Below are 19598 nucleotides of genomic sequence, written 5' to 3'. Positions count from 1 at the left end.
ATGTGTGTGTGTGTGTGTGTGTGTGTGTGTGTAATGTGTGTTTTTGAGTGCGGATGACTTGAAAAACAAGCGCATTTATATTCATGCATTGAGACTGCCAATATCTAAGAGGTTAGCTTTCTTCCTAGATACACGCGCACATTATTTGTATTATTTATGAATTTATGGATCTTGAATTCACCATATCCAAAATATATTATATATTCTATATATATATATATATATATATATATATATTGTATTATTATATATAATATATATGGATCTTGATATATGCATATATATACATTCAACATATATATATATATATATATATATATATATATATATATATATATATATATATATATATATATATATATATATATATATGCCGCCGAGCTAAACATGAGAATGAGATCATCTTAGCAATGACCAAACTACGTTTAGTTAAAATGTACTCACAGCTGCCGCAGTGTAAGATCCGTCGATGACATCGACATTGACCAGATATATAACAAGGAGGACGATCTTGAGAACTAGATCGACGCCGTTGACCATAATCAGGGATTTCTGTCGCTGTCGGTACGAATACCTCTGGTAGGCCACTTCCAGCTGGTGGTCTCGAAAGCTGCCAAGAAAAACGATGCAAGATTATTCTTTATCTCTCAGTCTCGTTTTTATTTCTACACAAACACACACATGAACAAACTCCTCACGCATATATATATATATATATATATATATATATATATATATATATATATATATATATATATATATATATATATATATATAACTTTATCACATACACAATTGTTCTGTGCATTAGTAGAATTACTAAAACAATTGTTCTGTGCCAATAGTACTAAAGGACCTCATTCAAACTGGATGGTATCTAATGGAGTATTTATTCAGAAAAAGTTACAAGCTTTCTTGGACAAAACAGTCCACATTATCAAGTATCTGTACTGATACTTGATAATGTGAACTTTTTTGTCCAAGAAGCCTGTAACTTTTTCTGAACAAATACTCCATTAGATACCATCCAGTTTGAATGAGGTTCACACACACACACACACACATATATATATATATATATATATATATATATATATATATATATATATATATATATATATATATATATATATATATATATATATATATATATATATGTATATATATATATGCATGTATGTATATATATATATATATATATATATATATATATGTGTGTGTGTATGCATATATATACATATATATATATATATATATATGAATTTTTTTTTATCACACCGTGATTTATATACAATCATGAAGCTAAAAATGTCGGTTAATATCAAATTCACGCTACCTCTGGAATATCTCCAATGGAGAATTATCACCGAAGGGGAATTTATAAGTGATAAATGGATTGGTACTGTCGGGTCGCGAACCCACGACACAGCACAGACCCAGCAACCCCAGTCGACGTTACCTCTTTGATAGCTCAGTGGTAACGTTGACTGGGGTTGCTGGTCTGTCGAGTTCCGGACTTTTATCACTATAAATTCCCTTGATAATTCTCCATCGGAGATATTCGTGAGTCGTGGAATGGGCTTAAAACCGACATTTATTATTCAATGCATATATATATTATATATATATATATATATATATATATATATATATATATGACTATTTATCACATCACCGTTTCATCAATCATAAAACGTCCTTTAATATCCAATTCACTCTACGGTTGATAATTGATAATAAGTCCACCGTCCATCGAACCAGCGACGCACTACGGTCAACATGGCAGAGGTGGTGGATATCGTCTCCAAACGCAAAACACCTGAGTTCGACGGGTGGGTTGATGGGAGATATTCACTTATATACTTCTCTTGTGGCCGACTGGTTAGTGTGTCACTGTAGTCCTGATTCCTCGTCCGTCGCTGGTTCGACCCTTTGGGACGGTGGACTTATTATCAACTAAAATATTCGGTAATATATATGAAAATATATTATATATATATATATATATATATATATATATATATATATATATATATATTATATATATATATATATATATATATATATATATATATATATATATATATATATATATATATATATATATATATATATATATATATATATATATATATATATATATATATATATATATATATATATATATAGTGAGAGCGCCTGTGTCTGCTTGCCTTTAGTTATGTCTATGCTTTTGTCGTTTGAAAAAGTGACTGACAAGGATTGTTAAAAATTACGGCAATGAATATCATGAAATTCACGCTAAAATACAGCGATTCCAGAAAGGAACATCCTTACTGCCCTTATTAACTGAGGGAGCAGGAGAAGCAGGAGGCGAAAATGAACGAGAGATTTAAGGGGAAGCGGGAGGGGGGGGAGAATGGAAGCAAGGGAGAGGCTTTGGTCTGCAACGAGGCCTTATCATCAGTGTCCAGATGACACTTTCGTTACCCTTGTTAGTTCTCGTCCCTCTCTCTCTCTCTCTCTCTCTCTCTCTCTCTCTCTCTCTCTCTCTCTCTCTCTCTCTCTTCTCCATAAATAAATAAATACATAAACAATGTAATTAGACAAATACATACATACATACATACAATATACATACATACATACATACATACATACATACATACATACATATAAATATATATATATATATATATATATATATATATATATATATATATATATATATATATATTCTTAAAATACAATATATTTCTCTTTTTCTCCTTGATTGATAGACGTTAATTCCATAAATATTTTTTTAATTTAAGTTGAAAGTCTGTAACTCATGTATCTTTCCAGTTTTGATACGGATTTTATACCTAAGATTTTTACCTTGAAAATACATGAATGTAATATAAATGGCCATTTATATTACAAAGGAATTACGAAAATGAGCTATACTAAATGAAAGTGACGGTCCGTCCCACCTGCAGATTTTATGAACACGACAATGACCGGAAAGTTTTCCATTGCCAAAATCAAGTATATGGGAGTTCGTTGCTTTTATTTTTCAGATTAAGTTGGAAGTCCATACGTTGTTGTTGTTGTTGTTATTATTATTATTATTATTATTATTATTATTATTATTATTATTATTATTATTATTAGTGAACGGTACATTTGGTGGGGCATGAGGCTGAACTCCAGTAAAATGAAAATACCATTGATTAATGGATCTCATACTGATTTTCCGAACCATCCTCTCCTTCAAGTGGATGGGACTCGACTGTATGAGCCTGAAGCTTTAACTATACATAGCGTAACTTTTGAATAACATCTTATTTTTGAGAAATATGAATGCATCCTGTTTTAGGTCATTTGTCCTTCCTCGACTAGAATACCGTTCTCCGGTATGGATATCTCCTAGTTGGCGTCGTTCGTATTGGTAGGTTACGTTTCTTAACACCAGCAGTTATGGCTTGGACTACCAACGGCTGGTCTCTCCTTTGTCACTTTCTCGTAAGTTATATTTTAACGGTGAACTTTTGCAACCACAATTGATCCCTGATCCTCCTTTCCCGCCGAGAGCGAAAAGATTTGCTGAACAGCAGCATCAGTATGTAGTGAATGTGCCAACGCTATCGAGCTTCTCAGTTCCAGAGGTCTCTTCTTCCTCACACCGTTGGACTGTGGAACAGTCTCTCTGAGGATGTTGTCTAATTAGAACCTCAAAAGTCCAAGCGAAGATGCAACACATTATTACCCTAAAACAGTTCACCATGTATATTAAAAATTTAATTAAATATTTATCTGTTCATTTATTAATTTAGCTCTGCTTTTCTTTTCTGATAACTAGTCTCTTCTCTCTGTATTTTGTATTATCTTCTGTAACTTCTTTAAAATGAATACCATATTCTATGAAAGCTTGAATTTCAAGCCAAGGGACCTTGAAGGCTTGTTCCATACGAATAGGGGTTTATATTCTGAATAATAATAATAATAGTAATAATAATAATAATAATAATAATAATAATAATAATAATAATAATAATAATAATAATAACATTATTATTATTATTATTATTATTATTATTATTATTATTATTATTATTATGTGTATATTTTATGGGACGAAATACTAGCTATAAACATACCTAGCAACCATCTACAAAAAAAACAGTACGTACATATACATTAGGGAGTGTTAAATGTAAGCAAAATTAATAATAGACAGCAAATAAAAAATTAGCAGCTCACAAAGTAAATATGTTAAACTGACTATGTCAAAGGAACAAGCTGCTGCGCCCTAATAGTGTTTTTCCAGGTGCAGATATCATTTAGTAGGTGATGTTTTAAACATCAACAATGTAATTTTCTGTCCAGTGGAGCTTAAGAAAAACAGGCTGTCAAGGATTTCCTTATACATTTTCTATAAAATTTGTTATATGATTCTTATTAAGGCATCCCATCAGCAAAACGCAATTTTTGAAGGACTCCTATCTACTGTACAATACACAAGAATGCGAGTATTTCAATATAGCCATCGGTAGCCCTCAAGTTCTTGATATCATTCAAAAATCTTTTTTTATTTTAAAATATCATTTTTCAAAACTTCATCATACTGTTGTGGGTCCCAGGGCCATATAACAATGATAAAAAAACCTTGAATCAATGAATCTACACTGTGAGTTTTCTTAATTCTCCCTCAGTAGCTTTAGAACTGATTTTTCGATGACCCCACCCTTTTGCACAATTTCCTAAATTCATCCAGTGATGAGAGGAATTGATTTTTTTTTTTTAAACTTAGATTCCATGTCCACTTGGATGTTTTCCCAAGTTTCGGTGGCAATGGCCAATTGGTTCCTGCGAAGTTGAAAATACAAAGGTTGCAGACAACAGACGGACAAAGTTTGATCAGAAAAGTCACTGACTCAGGCAAAATGAAAAAATCCATAAAAGTGATTTCATACGATCTTGCGTCTTCTAGATAAACAAAATATTAATTCTCTTTCTCACACATCAGAGCACGAAAATCTCCGAACTGCTTCTAAGAGAACATCACGTTATTACTTCTTCAAAGTTAATAAAATAAAAATAACAATTATCTTCACTGTCGATTATATCAAACAAACGATAAAATATTTAAAAAATCAGAAAATAATGGAATAAAAACAAAAGTTAAAAAACTGAAACCGAAAAACAAAAAAAGTCATAAAATACAAAAACGCCAGAAAGATTTTTTTCCCTTTTGAACGAAGAAGCCGGAAAGGAAGGAGAGAGCATCTGGGTTGTGACCCCAAGGTCCGAACAGTCATAACGATATGACTTCTTTTTGCAGCAAGTTGCAGCTGTTCTGGAGGAAAATAAAAAGAAAAAGTGCTCTTACGGCCCAGGACACGGTCGCTGCTCGTACAGTTCATAATGTCTTTTTTAACTTGATTTCTTTTCCCTTCCGGTGTTCGTAAGTGCAGGGGCGTGTGTAAGTGCTTTTTGTCCAACTCCCTGAGAGGGACATGTGACAGTCCTTAGCTTATAGGATTTTGTGACAAAATATATACTGTATTTGTCTAACTGCAATTTTTAATAAATATAAATTATTATTATATAAAAAACAACAAAAGAAATCGGCTACTTCAAGAAATTATTGGCAAGACATCCCGCCAGTTAGCCCACACTAAGGAAAAAAAGAAAAAATAAATCATGAGAACCGAGTAATCTTGTGGGCGAATTTTCGATCTCAATACAGAATAAATGAGAAAACGGTTTTCATAAGACACTTCTATGAGCGAGAGCGTTCCCCTGTTGTAGTTTTTAATTCTCAATTTAATTATAACGAGATTAATATTCAAGAATACCTCAATAGATGTCAATATACGATAATTTGAAATTACAATTTGACTCATACATTAATATTCATTGCTGAGACTGTGAAGATTAATATTCAAGCGCGGCTTTCCATGATAACAGTCATTTAGTTACATCTCATTTTCGACAGGTTTTTACTTAATTCTCATATCACCAACTAATTTCCAACTGACGACATTGTCAAAAAATGTTATTTTATCTTCAAAACGTTCGATTACGTTCAGCCTTCTTCTATCCTGGGTAAAATCTGCAGTAATTCGAAATGTAAGTAATCAACCGTTCCCTTTCTCTCTATATTTCTCTCCTAAACGCGCACACAAAAAATTCAGATGTACAAACACAACTAGATTGGGATGGACCCCATCGATATTACTATTATTGGAGATTATAACCCTCTTCTATTTCAGCACGGGTCCTTACTCACTGGTGGGGTCCGTAATTTAACATGGTGACATGAAAACGATCAAGAGGTTTGGTGTGGACCTCTACCCAAGGGTCCACTGGGCCCAAGATATATTAATTCACTTTCTCACCAGGGCGAAGCTGTGTCTTATGCGAGTTCCAGAAAAGTTTTCCAGAGAAACTGATGCCAAATATTTGCAGCTTCCAGAGAAGCTCGCATGCGCTTCAGTTTGCTTGGCCAACTGCTGCCAACTATTTGCAGTTTTAATAGAAGTGCCTTTTATTCCTCATTTTTTTTGCCCAAATGATGACAACTATTTGCAAATTCAAAAGAAGCTCCCCATGTGATTCACTTTTTTTTTTTTTTTTGCCAACTGATGCCAACTATTTGCACATTCCAGAGAAACTCCTCATACGAATCAGCTTCTTGGCCAACTGTTGCCAAATATTTGCAGCTTCCAGAGAAGTTCCCCATGCATCTCAGTTTTTTGGCCGGTTGATGCCAAATATTTGCCACTTCCAGAGAAACTCCCCATGCACTCCAGTCTGCTTGGGCAACTGATGACAGCTATTTGCAGCTTCTACAGAAAAGCTCCCCATGCGATTCAGTTTGCTTGTCCAACTGATGCCAACTATTTGCAGCTTCCAGTGAAGCTCCCCATGAGCTTCATTTTGCTTGGCCAACTGATGTCAACTATTTGCAGCATCCACAGAAGCTCCCAATGCTCCTCAGTTTCTTGGCCAACTGATCCAACTATTTTAAGCTTACAGAGACGCTCATGTCCTTCAGTTTGTTTGGCCAACTGATGCTAAATATTTTCAGCTTGCAGAAAGCTCCCTGTGCACCCAAGTTTCTTGGCCAACTGATGTCAAATATTTGCAGCTTCCAGAGAAGCTCCCCATGCACTTCAGTCGGCTTGGCCAACTGATGGCAACTATTTACAACTTCCACAGAAGCTCCCCATGCGTCTCAATTTCTTTGTCAACTGATGCCAACTATTAGCAGCTTCCACAGAAGCTCCTTATGCTTCTCAATTTCTTGACCAACCGATTTGGAGCTTTCAGAAAAGCTCCCCATGCAATTCAGTTTGCTTGGCCAATTGATGCCAACCATTTGCAGCTTCCAGAGACGCTTCTCATGAGCTTCATTTTGATTAGCCAACTGATCTCAACTATTTGTAGCAGCATCCACAGAAGCTCTCTATGCTCCTCAGTTTCTTTGGCCAACTGATGCCAACTATTTGCAGCTTTCAGAAAACTCCTCATGCGCATCAGTTTCTTGGTCAACTGATGCCAAATATTTGCAGCTTCCGGAGAAGCGCCCCATGCATCTCAGTTTGCTTGGTCAATTAAGGGCAACCATTCACTGTTTCTGATATTTCAAATACTAATCTCAATAATAAGAGATACCTCGGAGTTTTAATATATAATTATGATACGAAAACGATGAGGACGACAATGATGATAAGAACTTTAACCATCCTCTCAAACAGAGCGGAATCAAAGTCTTTTTTTTTTTCGTTCTTTCAGTCTTTGTGTCGTTCTCCTTTCACCTCTTCGACCTCAGTTGGGAAGAGAAAATAGGAAAGGGGGTGAATGGGCAACGACCCGATCATCCTTCCCACCCACCCCATTGAAGGACACCAATCCTTCCCATGACGTGCTGGGGTTAATTAAAAGTTCCTAAAGACCCCTGCTGCCCCGTCATCCAATTACAATAGCTTATAACTTTGGTCCTAATTAACCACTGACGGGAATACTTAAATCTGGTTAACAACTTGTGGAAGGAAAAGACGAGACTCACGGAAAAGGACTTCCGTGCGAATTGCAACTGTCTCTGAAAAAAGGGACGGCGACCAAGTCCGTTCTGGCACTTGATTTCAGGTGCACCTGCTTATTGGTCCTCAATGAGTAAGGCAAAACATGAGAGTTTAGTTTACTCGTGTCATTTCTTTATTGTGTTGCGCAAGCGAACTCTCACACACACACACACACATATATATATATATATATACAAAAATATATATATATACATAATATATATATATATATATATATATATATATATATATATATATATATATATATATATATATATATATATATATATATATATATATATATATATATATACATATACATATATATGTACATATATATGTATATATATATATATGTATATATATTAATTTTATATAATTTATAGACATTCATACACTGACCATGTACATACAGCGCTCATCCTTTTGACTATATGGCTTGAATACTTCCCACTGCTGCTACTACTACTACTACTACTACTACTACTACTACTACTACTAATAATAATAATAATAATAATAATAATAATAATAATAATAATAATAACAATAATAATAATAATAATAATGTGACAATTCCAAACCATAAAGTTCTGTGTCTAATTACCTATTATTGACACGATGATGCATTGTACTGTAGTACACTCAGATAAGATAAAGGGAAGAGCTTATATCACCTATGTTTAACAGGTACATATGATAACGTTAAAAGCGGAAAAGATTAAACCGTAAAACATATTCATAACAAGCCTCACACACGAGTAATACATATGATTTGATAAGCTACGTAACGAAAGCAAGGACAATGACGTCACTAATGTATGGCAGTAACGTAGACGCTATGGAGGTGGTAACCAAATGCCCCTAAAAAAAAAAAACACACGAATAAGTAGGGAAGGAAAAATGATGCTCGACCTACGTAGGAAATATAACTCGCCTCTTCAATGATGGAAGATCTGAAGAGTCCGTGAACATGGAGGCAGGAAAGAATTCTAAAGCTCGGTTGTAGGGAAAAGCCAGTTACTGAAACTTGGCACAAAAGACTGGCCTACAGACACAGGTGCAAACCCAATTGCCTTCCACTTCTGCTGCCAAAGGTAACATCAAATACTCAGAATTCAACCAGTACCAAATACTTTCCTATAATTTTGCAACTCTTATTTTAGCTGTAAATAAAAGTCATTTCATACATAAACCTCAAGAAATTTTAAAGTCTTTATGGATCATCTATTTTTGACAATTTTTAAAAGAGCTCTGCTATTTTGTAAACAAGCCAACTTGATGCGGGTTTGAAATTGTCGAATATCTGAACTACGTTCTTCTCCAGCCGCCCCCCACCCCCAGCACCGCCTCACCCTCCTGGGAATCCGCAGACACTTTAATCATATGCCGAGGGACTGTAATTACGTACCCAACCAGACTTTCTACGGTTTACAATTCCTTGAACCCCTGCTGGAAGATGGAATTAATTTCCTCTACTCTAAGCAGCGAAAAAATGACCAAAGAAACAACACATCACCTTCAGATGCGATACAAACAAGTCATTTGGGAACAAACTAAAGTATAGAGGCTGTGATCAGCGTATTTAAATAAAAGTGACTTTTTGCATAGTCAAGGCAAAAGGAGAATGTTTTCACATTAGCCTTTTCTGAATAAACAACTGCAATTACAATATTCTTATACTACAAATTGCTCTCCTAAGCGGGATTGGATTGGCTGTAACAAAAGACAATGCAGTGACTTCCATATTCATTCTCTAGCTGTTCAACCAAATATGAACCTACTACTGGCATGAAGCAATTTCAAGCACCATCACAGAAGCCTCACAACAGCACACCTACTCTCTTACAGTAACTGCTCGTTGCACAGTAACTTTCGCCTCCGATATGTTAATGCCCTTCCCACTAAGATCTCTGCTGCACCATCTATCCAAGTAGGTAACGTGTACAAGTAGGAAGAGAACATGAGCAAGGAGGTACTCTCGCTCTCGAAGCAGAGACTTCAGAGAAACAAAGAACAAAAAAGTTATGGATGGGACGGGAACTAAATGCCTAACACTTTCCTCGGTGCCTTTTATAGGAACTTGTCACTTCATCCCACACAGGTTACATCTGAATTATTGCGTTTAGTAATGCCATACAAGACATTATTTCTTTTCAGTTATTACTGTATGTTATTTTAATAAATGCTGGGTTAACAAGGAGTTAATTTATATGTTACCCAACTAATATGGGCAATGAATGTAAAATTATGAGAAAGGAGTTCAACATCAAAAGTTAAAAGTGTATCTGAACTGCAAAGTTTCATAATTTTTCTTCTCTTCTGGAGTTCTAACTAAACTGCACCTGGATAATGTTCTGAATAAACTCACAAAATGAACTCAAAATATCAACGTGCACCTTTATATCCGCTGTTTCCTGCTGGACTTGGCGGTGGATTATACGAGTTAGCCCATAAACCAGAGAAGGAATGAAACTGATCTTGAACAGCTGGTAATAAATGATGTTGGTATTCCTTCCTACTGAATATTCACTTTAAAAAATATGAAAAATATACACAACTTTATAAATCGTGGCAGGGTTTCTCTCTAACGAAAATGTTCACACACACACACTCAATTACCATAATTTTACAGTTGCCTATGTGACCTACCTGTTGGTGAGGGTAGGTAGGTAAACTCCTCTGTACACGTGTCCTCTCTTGAAAATCTGCCCAGTTGGATCGGCCTCCCGCGTTGAGTTTGTCCTGTCCACCGCTGTGAGAGAGACAGACGAAGAAAATACATCAGACGGAAACGTTTTCCTTCATTCACTTGAATCCGAGCAATTTTCAATATAAGCTATAGACGAAAATTTACTTTTTTGATACTATGATTTTGTATTAATTTCCTGAATGTTTATCCTTCATTATCAGTACTTTATAACTTAACAGTTCTTTTTAACAAACTATCAACTTATTTTTAAATATTATTTATTCAAGTTTCATATCCCCAACATTTCCGTCAGCAAATTCTTAAAAATGAGGCTATAATTCTATAACCATCAAATAAGAAGTTGAAAGATGACCTGCGAGGAAATGACACAGGAATTATAAAGAAGAAAATATTTAAGGATCAAACTGACCTAACGTTACTATAATAATAAAAACAATGTACAACATCAAATGACACCCATCTGACTCGACACAGCGAACCTTTTCATTGTCACTGCATATAACTAACTACACGCTGTTTCTTGCCCTGCACACACACACACACACACACACACACACATTCACAAATGGAAGTGAATTCTGAGAATGAAAGAAACAAGTAAAAAATGCGCTGAAGTTTCTTTGGCGCAATCGAGTTTTCTGTACAACGTATAATGCTGTATGAAACTCTCCGCCACGGCCCGGTGGTGACCTGTGTTGTTGGCACCTATAAAGGTGCCAGGCGTACGATCATGACTAACTTTAACCTTAAATAAAATAAATACTACTGAGGCTAGAGTGCTGCAATTTGGTATGTTTGATGATTGGAGGGTGGATGATCAACATACCAATTTGCAGCCCTCTAGCCTCAGTAGTTTTTAAGATCTGAGGGCGGACAGAACAAGTGCGGACGGACAGACAAAGCCATCTCAATAGTTTTCTTGTACAGAAAACTAAAAATGGAATTTGTATGGATGAACTGTTTGCAAAGTATATGCTGAGTAAGAACTCAAATTGTTAGATGCGTAGACACACAACTGACTGCAGATTGATTACAAGTTATTTGGTGTGTGGAGATACGAAGACGCCATTGTCAACAGATGGTCGGGAGGTATGCGAAGGTTTGCTATGTAGAAATATTCATGAATTTGAGTGAACGGAGAGGAAACTGCTAACGTGCTGCCAAGGACAATCAAAGCAGTGAAGTTAAAGAGCTTTATAAACAGGAGGCAAGAGGAGTGCGCGCAAGGTTGAGGTGAGAGGCCTATGTGTTGATGCCCTGCTGATGAGCCTTCTATGTAAGTATGTGAAAAACTGGGATGTGTGCATACACAAATACATACATACATACATACATACAGACATATATATGTGTGTATATATATATACATATATATGTGTGTGTGTGTGTGTGTAAACTGACCTGCCTAATGTGCAAGTCTTAGAGGCACTGCTCTTACGTTGGATGTCGTGGAAACATTCAGTACACTCATTCTCAACAAGCCCGTGAAAGAAACTGATAATATCTTGAGAAATTAAAGAGTTAATTTTAGAAAAGGCAGGAGCTGCACGTATCATTTATTTGTGTAAAGACATACCGTGCCGTAATGTATGGAATACATAACCATAAATGCCTTTTGATGGCTTTTTGTTGTTTAAAAGAAGGCATTTGACCAATGTCATAAAAGGTCTTGCGTCACTCTGGTAACACCATTATGTATTAAAGCTGAATGAACATATCCAAGGAAGAAGTAGATGTAACGTAGATGCAAACTTATTATCGATGGTAACTTGTCAAAAATGAATTTGTAATAAACAGCAGGGAGGTAAAGGAATATCACCTTTGCTGTTTTTCATTTTCATGGATTTCATCATGAAAAAGAGGTTCAGAAGTGAATGGCGAAAGAAACCTGACAAAGTCAGAATGTGTAGATGATGCTGTTTTCATTCACAAAGTGTCAAAAAATTTACAAACCATGCTTAATGAAATGCATCATATCTCTGGAGAACTGGGACTTGGGATATCTCTAATTAATGACACAGTAAGCACAAGGAAATGATATAACACTAGATGAAGAAAGGATTAATGAGGTTTAGAACTTCAAACATTTAGGAACAGTGATACACAGTACAGGTTCTCTGAGTTGGAATTTAGTGGAAGAATATGAAAGGCAAATCAAATTAGGGGGAAATTGAATAAGATCTGGATATCAACCAGACTGAAATTTGCATATGAAAGGAAGAATATGCGTTAGTATAGTACGATCTATATTATTATTATTATTATTATTATTATTATTATTATTATTATTATTATTATTATTATTATTATTCAGAAGATGAACCCTATTCATATGGAACAAGCCCAGACTTAAGTTCAAGCTTCCAAAAAATATGGCGTTCATTTGGAAGAAGTACCAGAAGGTAATAAGTAATACAGAAAGATAAGATCAGTTATTACAAAAGAAAAATAAATCAACAAATCAATAAATAAATGGATAAAATTTAAGTAAATTGTTGAAATACAAGGAGAATTGTTTTAGGGTAGTAATGCATTGCATCTTTGCTTGAAAATTTGAGGTTCCAACTGCACATCCTCAAGGAGACTGTTGCACAGTCCGATGGTGTGAGGAATAAAGGACCTCAGGAACTGAGAAGTTCGACAGGGAAGCATATTTACAGCATATTGGTGCTGTATCCAGCAAACCTGGTCGCTCTCGGCAACAGAAAAGGATCGGGATGAATTGTGAACGTGAAAGATCTCTGTTAAAATACAACTTTTGAAAACTGACAAACAAGAGACCATCTGTCTATGGTCCAAGTCATAACTGCTAATGTTCAGAAACAGGAACCTACCACCACGAACCACTCTACAAGTATTTAAAAGAGATCAATCTCTGGCAGAAGCAGACATCCATACTTCAGAACATTATTCTAGTAAAGGAAGGAGAAATGATCTAAAACAGGCAGCACTGAATTCAGCGCTGTTATAAATACACGAGGTCTTACGTACACCTAACTTCCATGCAGTATTTGCTGACTCCTTCATTATGTTATGTTTCTCAAAAGTAAGATGTGAGTCAAAAGTTACATCAAGTATAGTTAAAGCTACAGACTCATTCAGCAGAGTCCCATCCACTTGAAGGGGAGGATTGTTTGGGAAATCAATATGAAATCTACTAATCAATAGCGTTTTCGTTTTACCGTAGTTCAGCCTCATACCCCACCGACTACCATTCACTAATCCGCTCCATACCACGATTGAGACTAAATGCAGCATCATTTCTCATAAGTGGAGACTTTATACTACATCCACAACAGTTGCATCATCGTCATACAGAAAAAACTTGTTTTCCAAGCCAACAACCATATCACTTATATGCACTAATAACACCGGACCAAGAACACTGCCCTGTGGAACTCCTGGCACAGTAGGTCTTGGTTCACTAAAGGTCCCATCAACAGCAATTCGCTGCTGCCTACCTGTAAGGATATCTTTTAGTAATCCTAAAACATATCCAACTGTTCGAAGATTCTGAGGTTTATAAATAAGTGCCTTATGACTGATTAAATCGAAAGCAGCATTGAAATCTATTTGAATTACTCGGCACACAAAACCTTTATCAAAATTCTGTTGTAAATGGCATGTCAAATCTAAAAGGGCTCGCAGGTACCTAACTGCTTCCTATATGCATATTGACTATCAGCTAAGTAACCTTTGCATAGTGCTTGAAAATAAGTTTTTCTGCAACTTAGGATAGCACAGGGCGAATAGAAATTGGCCTGTTGTTACTACAGTTTTCAGATATACCACTCTTTGGAACAGGCACACTATTACTAAGCTTGTGCTCATCCGCAAAGAAATTGCATCAAAACCAAAAATCTATAGCATCTACTAATTTTGGGAGATAACACACTAGACGCCTTTTTAAAAAACAAAGGGGAGAAACCATCAGGATCTTCTCCACCCCAGCTATCAAGATTATGAAGACTTCTCTTAACATCACTGGAGCGAAATGCAGATTTTGTAAGAATAGGTTCGTGATGACAAGTGTCACGGAGAAAACACCCTCAGCTGATTGCTTAGCTTCAAAAGCTCGATGAAGCTGTTCAGCCATTTCCTTAGGGCTAGTAACCAATTTACCAGCAGTAGAGCCTACCCAAAATATAGATAACAATTTGGTCATCCACAGATGAGGCTGAGTAATTGCTTTTAGTTTCCTCTTCCAGTAATTATTGTAATTTCTCTAATTGCAGTATGGCGAGGCTGAACAAAAATGGTGCAATTTTCATGATGACAATGAAACCATCTTTATAAATTTTAGTTGGTCAGAGAATAAAGCTTTGAAAATATTACTAGTCAGATGGCAGGATAGTGAGGAATGATACAACATGGAAATTACAGAAGTTCCATATGTAGACTGGATAAAGATGAAATGGACATGTCCTTCGCACCACACTGTGAAAAGTAATACGTGGCTCACGTGAGCACCTGAGGAGTTGGGAGAACCAGAACTACTTGGATAAATTTCTTGAGAAGGAAGGCTGAAGACGACTGGAGATTTGTGGAAGCGACGTGCGGTAAAAAATATGAGGCCCTTTTCGTCTCGGCCTTGGAGGCGATGACACACCCGCACACACGCACATATACATACATACGTACTCATAGATACATAATCATATATATGTATATATATATATATATATATATATATATATATATATATATATATATATATATATATATATATATATTTCATGAATCTACAAATGTTGTTTAATATCAAATTCACGCTATGACGGGAATATCCCCGATGGGAAATTATCACCGAAGGGGAATTTATAAGTGATATACGGATCGGTACTACCGGGTCTCGACCCCTCGACACAATTACCTTCCAACAACTCCAGTCGACGGTCTACTCACTGAGCCATCAAGAGAGGAAATCACGATTGTGATAAAAATTTCATAATAAGAGCTGAGTGTTCCAAACTTACCAATGAGCTGTCATGGTGGAGGTGGGTTAATGCCGAAGCTAAGTATAATTTCCCCGCTCTCGACGGGTAAACAAGTACAGTAGACTCGGCATTAACTTATACCTCTCTTGACGGCTCAGTGGGTAGACCGTCGACTGGAGTTGTTGGAAGGTAATTGTGTCGAGGGGTCGAGACCCGGCAGTACCGATCCATTTATCACTTATAAATTCCCCTTCGGTAATAATTCCCCATCGGGGATATCCCCGAAGTAGCGTGAATTTGGTGTTAAACAACATTTGCGGCTTCATGAATGTATATAAATCACGGTTATGATAAAATTTCATATATATATATATATATATATATATATATATATATATATATATATATATATATATATATATATATATATATATATATATATATATATATATATATATATATATGCATGTATATATATACTGTATACACATAAATAAATGCACTAAATAATCGACCATCCAAAGCATAAGAACATAACTCAATATGCTCCCTGTAAAACTCATTACAAAAGAACCGTTCTACAGATCTGAATGAGAGATAAGGCTACATTAATGCGCTATAAGGGTCAGAAAAAGTTAAAATCAGGTCACCAGTTTCAAACTTTTTCCGTTAAGATTTTAGGCTTCCGTTCACGATAATTACAGGGTTGGTATTACCCCGGGAAAAAGACCAATATTTACAGCAGGGAAAAATAACGTGAAAAAGAATTAAATTTCATTTACCCCTTTCATTTTTCCTTCCTGGATTCGATTATCTTTTTATGCAGTCATATTCGGAATTTGATGATGATGGTGATGATGATGATGATGATGAGAGAGAGAGAGAGAGAGAGAGAGAGAGAGAGAGAGAGAGAGAGAGAGCCGACGGGTCTAAGAGACGATGTAATCTGAACGAGGATGGTTACAGATCCATTTCAAAGAAGCTAATGAGATTTGATAGAGTAACGAATATCCATTAATATCCCTAGAGAGAGAGAGAGAGAGAGAGAGAGAGAGAGAGAGAGAGAGAGAGAGAGAGAGAGAGAGAGAGAGAGCTCTTAACGACTGGAAACATATCTAGCCTTTCTATAGGTAATCTCAGTTCTCCTGTGACAAAAGCACAGAACATATAAAAACACATAGAGACTAACATACAAACAAACCACCCCATGGATGATATAGTTCAAATATCCCGAGGTTCCCTCAAATAAAGGCTGCATTGCCACCCATACTCTATATGTAAATGACTTCAAGGGACGTGAAGGGGAACTTCAGGTAATGTGAGGGACAGGTATGCTCGGATTTGCATAATCTCTGGTATTCAATTCTCCATCAACAGGGCTTTCAACTTGGGGCATCTCAAACATCCATGCAAGCATATACGCACAGACACATACACAAACATATATATATATATATATATATATATATATATATATATATATATATATATATATATATATATATATATATATATATATATATATATATATATATATATATATATATATATATATATATATATATATATATATATATATATATATATATATATATATATATATATATATATACATATAGATATATATAGATACATATATATATATATATATATATATATATATATATATATATATATATATATATATATATATATATAATATAATGAGATTAATGATGTGATACACTGCAGTAAGCCTCCTGTCTAGGTGTATGATGCAACCAGTGTTGTGGAAGTTTCCTTCATAGTGGGTTTACTTTACAATCCAGCAGTTTTAAGTTGAATGTGGCCGTGATTATTCTTTACTATTCCTTGGGAGCCACCCCTCGAGGGGAAAAACTATATATATATATATATATATATATATATATATATATATATATATATATATATATATATATATATATATATATATATATCAACAAAATTTTCCCTAACGGTGACTCGAGCTAATTAAACACCACGGCGTTCCCACCTTCCTTAACTACTGAATAGTTGATGAACCCCTAGTGCATTAAACTCCTACAACATCAGATGTTTTATACAGTTACACAGGGGGGGGGGGCTTCCCTGCAGCTCATCGAGCGACCTTATATTAATTTTTAACAAACATACATCTACTACATTCTAGGTCTGAAGCCCTCTTCACAAACTATCACCTTCCATTCTTTCCTTATGGAACAACAATCTCTGATCACTCACCTACGCTGTCCTTTCTACCACTTCTTCGCATCATCACATTTCCCACCCTTTTTATCCTGCTTACGATACATATGCTATGAAAACAATAATTCATATCAGGAGCTTCAACCTTTTTCTCTTTTTTTGCATGAAACAACCACACTTCACTTTCATTAAATGTCAGTTGGTTTACTAATTCATTCATGTCATCCCGTCATCACTTCTGGCAATATTGTGCACACCTCCTGCTACATTTCTAGCTTCGCCTATTCTCTTCTGCTATCATTATGTTTACTCCCTAAAACTTATAAGAATCCATCGTTTCCGATCCTGTAACATCTATAGTAACAATCACTGCTCCACCTTCCTAGTTTCCATTTACCCTCTTAATCTTACTCATGCTCATTTCTACACTCGGCTTTCTACTCTTGCAAACACTTTCAACCTCTTTCACTAGTCTCTGCAGTTTCTCTTCACAGTTTTCCATTCATTACTATACTATCTGCAAATATCAGCCATCCCATACTCCATTTATGAAATATTTGTTATCCCACAGATGTATAAATGTGACTACTTTCCTCCTCTGATTTCTAGCAATCCTTCTCGCAGACCCACTTTTACATCAAACCTGTCACTCTCACACCTTTATATCCTAACATGCGCTTTGCTACCACCCTAACTTTCTTTCCTCATCAATACTATATTTCCTAAACATCCTTTAAAATACCCCTGTCCATCGAATCTTAAACTTATTCTGGGTCAATGCATGCCATGTACAGTTTTTCCTCTACTTTTATACTTCTCAAATAACTGTTTCATTCCAAACATCTTATCCACAAAACCTCTCAATTGTATGAACCGGCATTGTACTTCCTCTGTTAATCCTTCGGTACTCTGTTTTCCTTTCTCCAGAAAAATACTACAATTATACAGATGTGTTCCAAAATGCAAGATCAATTACTTTACGACTACGGGAAGTCTCAGAATTGACTAAATTCCTAAATTTCTCAGTCGTGGACCAGGAAGGCTAACGGATTTATCATCAGAAGCAAATAAATTATGAATCTTTATTTACCCATGTTTGCTTATAGTAATAAAGGCATATAAAACTAGCAATCCGAATATACCACAGCTCAATCTATTTTCTAACATTAACATGATATAAAATATTACATAGCTTGGCCTTTCTATCCATGCTATACAACGTCATTAGTTCTTGCGTCAAAGGCCATAGGTGTCATGACGCCAAACCATAATAAAAAAAAATCAAGCGTTACCAATACAGGATGGATTTCCGTTCACAACTGACCCAGAATTCGACAGAGTTTACGCATAACGCAAACGCCAGAGCAGATAGGTTGCTGGTTTCCACTCAGTCAGGAATATAGCAGACAGAGGATTGTGATTTTACTTAAATATCTGCACATGAAAGTGATACTATAAGTGCCTCTACCGAAACATGTATATATCTTGTTGACCATCGGTCACCGAGTTAGAGATTACGAACGCGGAATCATAAGGCTTCGTGAGGAAAAGGTTGTCTTGAGATACAAAATTGGTTCCGGTAAGTTCTGGATCTATTTTACAATTCCAAAATTTCAGTTCTGCTCTTAAGGAATTTCCCAGACCTTGCCAATCCATCCTGTATCGATATGCAAGTTGTTCCATCTATTAACT

At 35.4% G+C, this 19598-nt stretch overlaps 1 protein-coding gene across 1 annotated transcript in view; it reads right to left on the bottom strand.

The window, feature by feature from the left end:
- Positions 1-19598, bottom strand: part of LOC136846463 (adenylate cyclase type 8-like) — a 275785-nt gene that overhangs the window by 219301 nt on the left and 36886 nt on the right. Inside the window, exons 3-4 of the mRNA XM_067117259.1 lie at positions 10704-10806; positions 445-610 (exon numbers count right to left, since the gene is read on the bottom strand). Coding sequence (XP_066973360.1) covers positions 445-610; positions 10704-10806 — 269 coding nt within the window. The remainder of the gene's footprint in view (positions 1-444; positions 611-10703; positions 10807-19598) is intronic.

The sequence above is a fragment of the Macrobrachium rosenbergii genome, chromosome 15 (genome assembly GCF_040412425.1).
Source record: "Macrobrachium rosenbergii isolate ZJJX-2024 chromosome 15, ASM4041242v1, whole genome shotgun sequence".
Lineage (NCBI taxonomy): Eukaryota > Metazoa > Arthropoda > Malacostraca > Decapoda > Palaemonidae > Macrobrachium > Macrobrachium rosenbergii.
The sequence above is the reverse complement of the archived record's forward strand: the minus strand, read 5'-3'. Positions and strand labels throughout refer to the sequence as shown.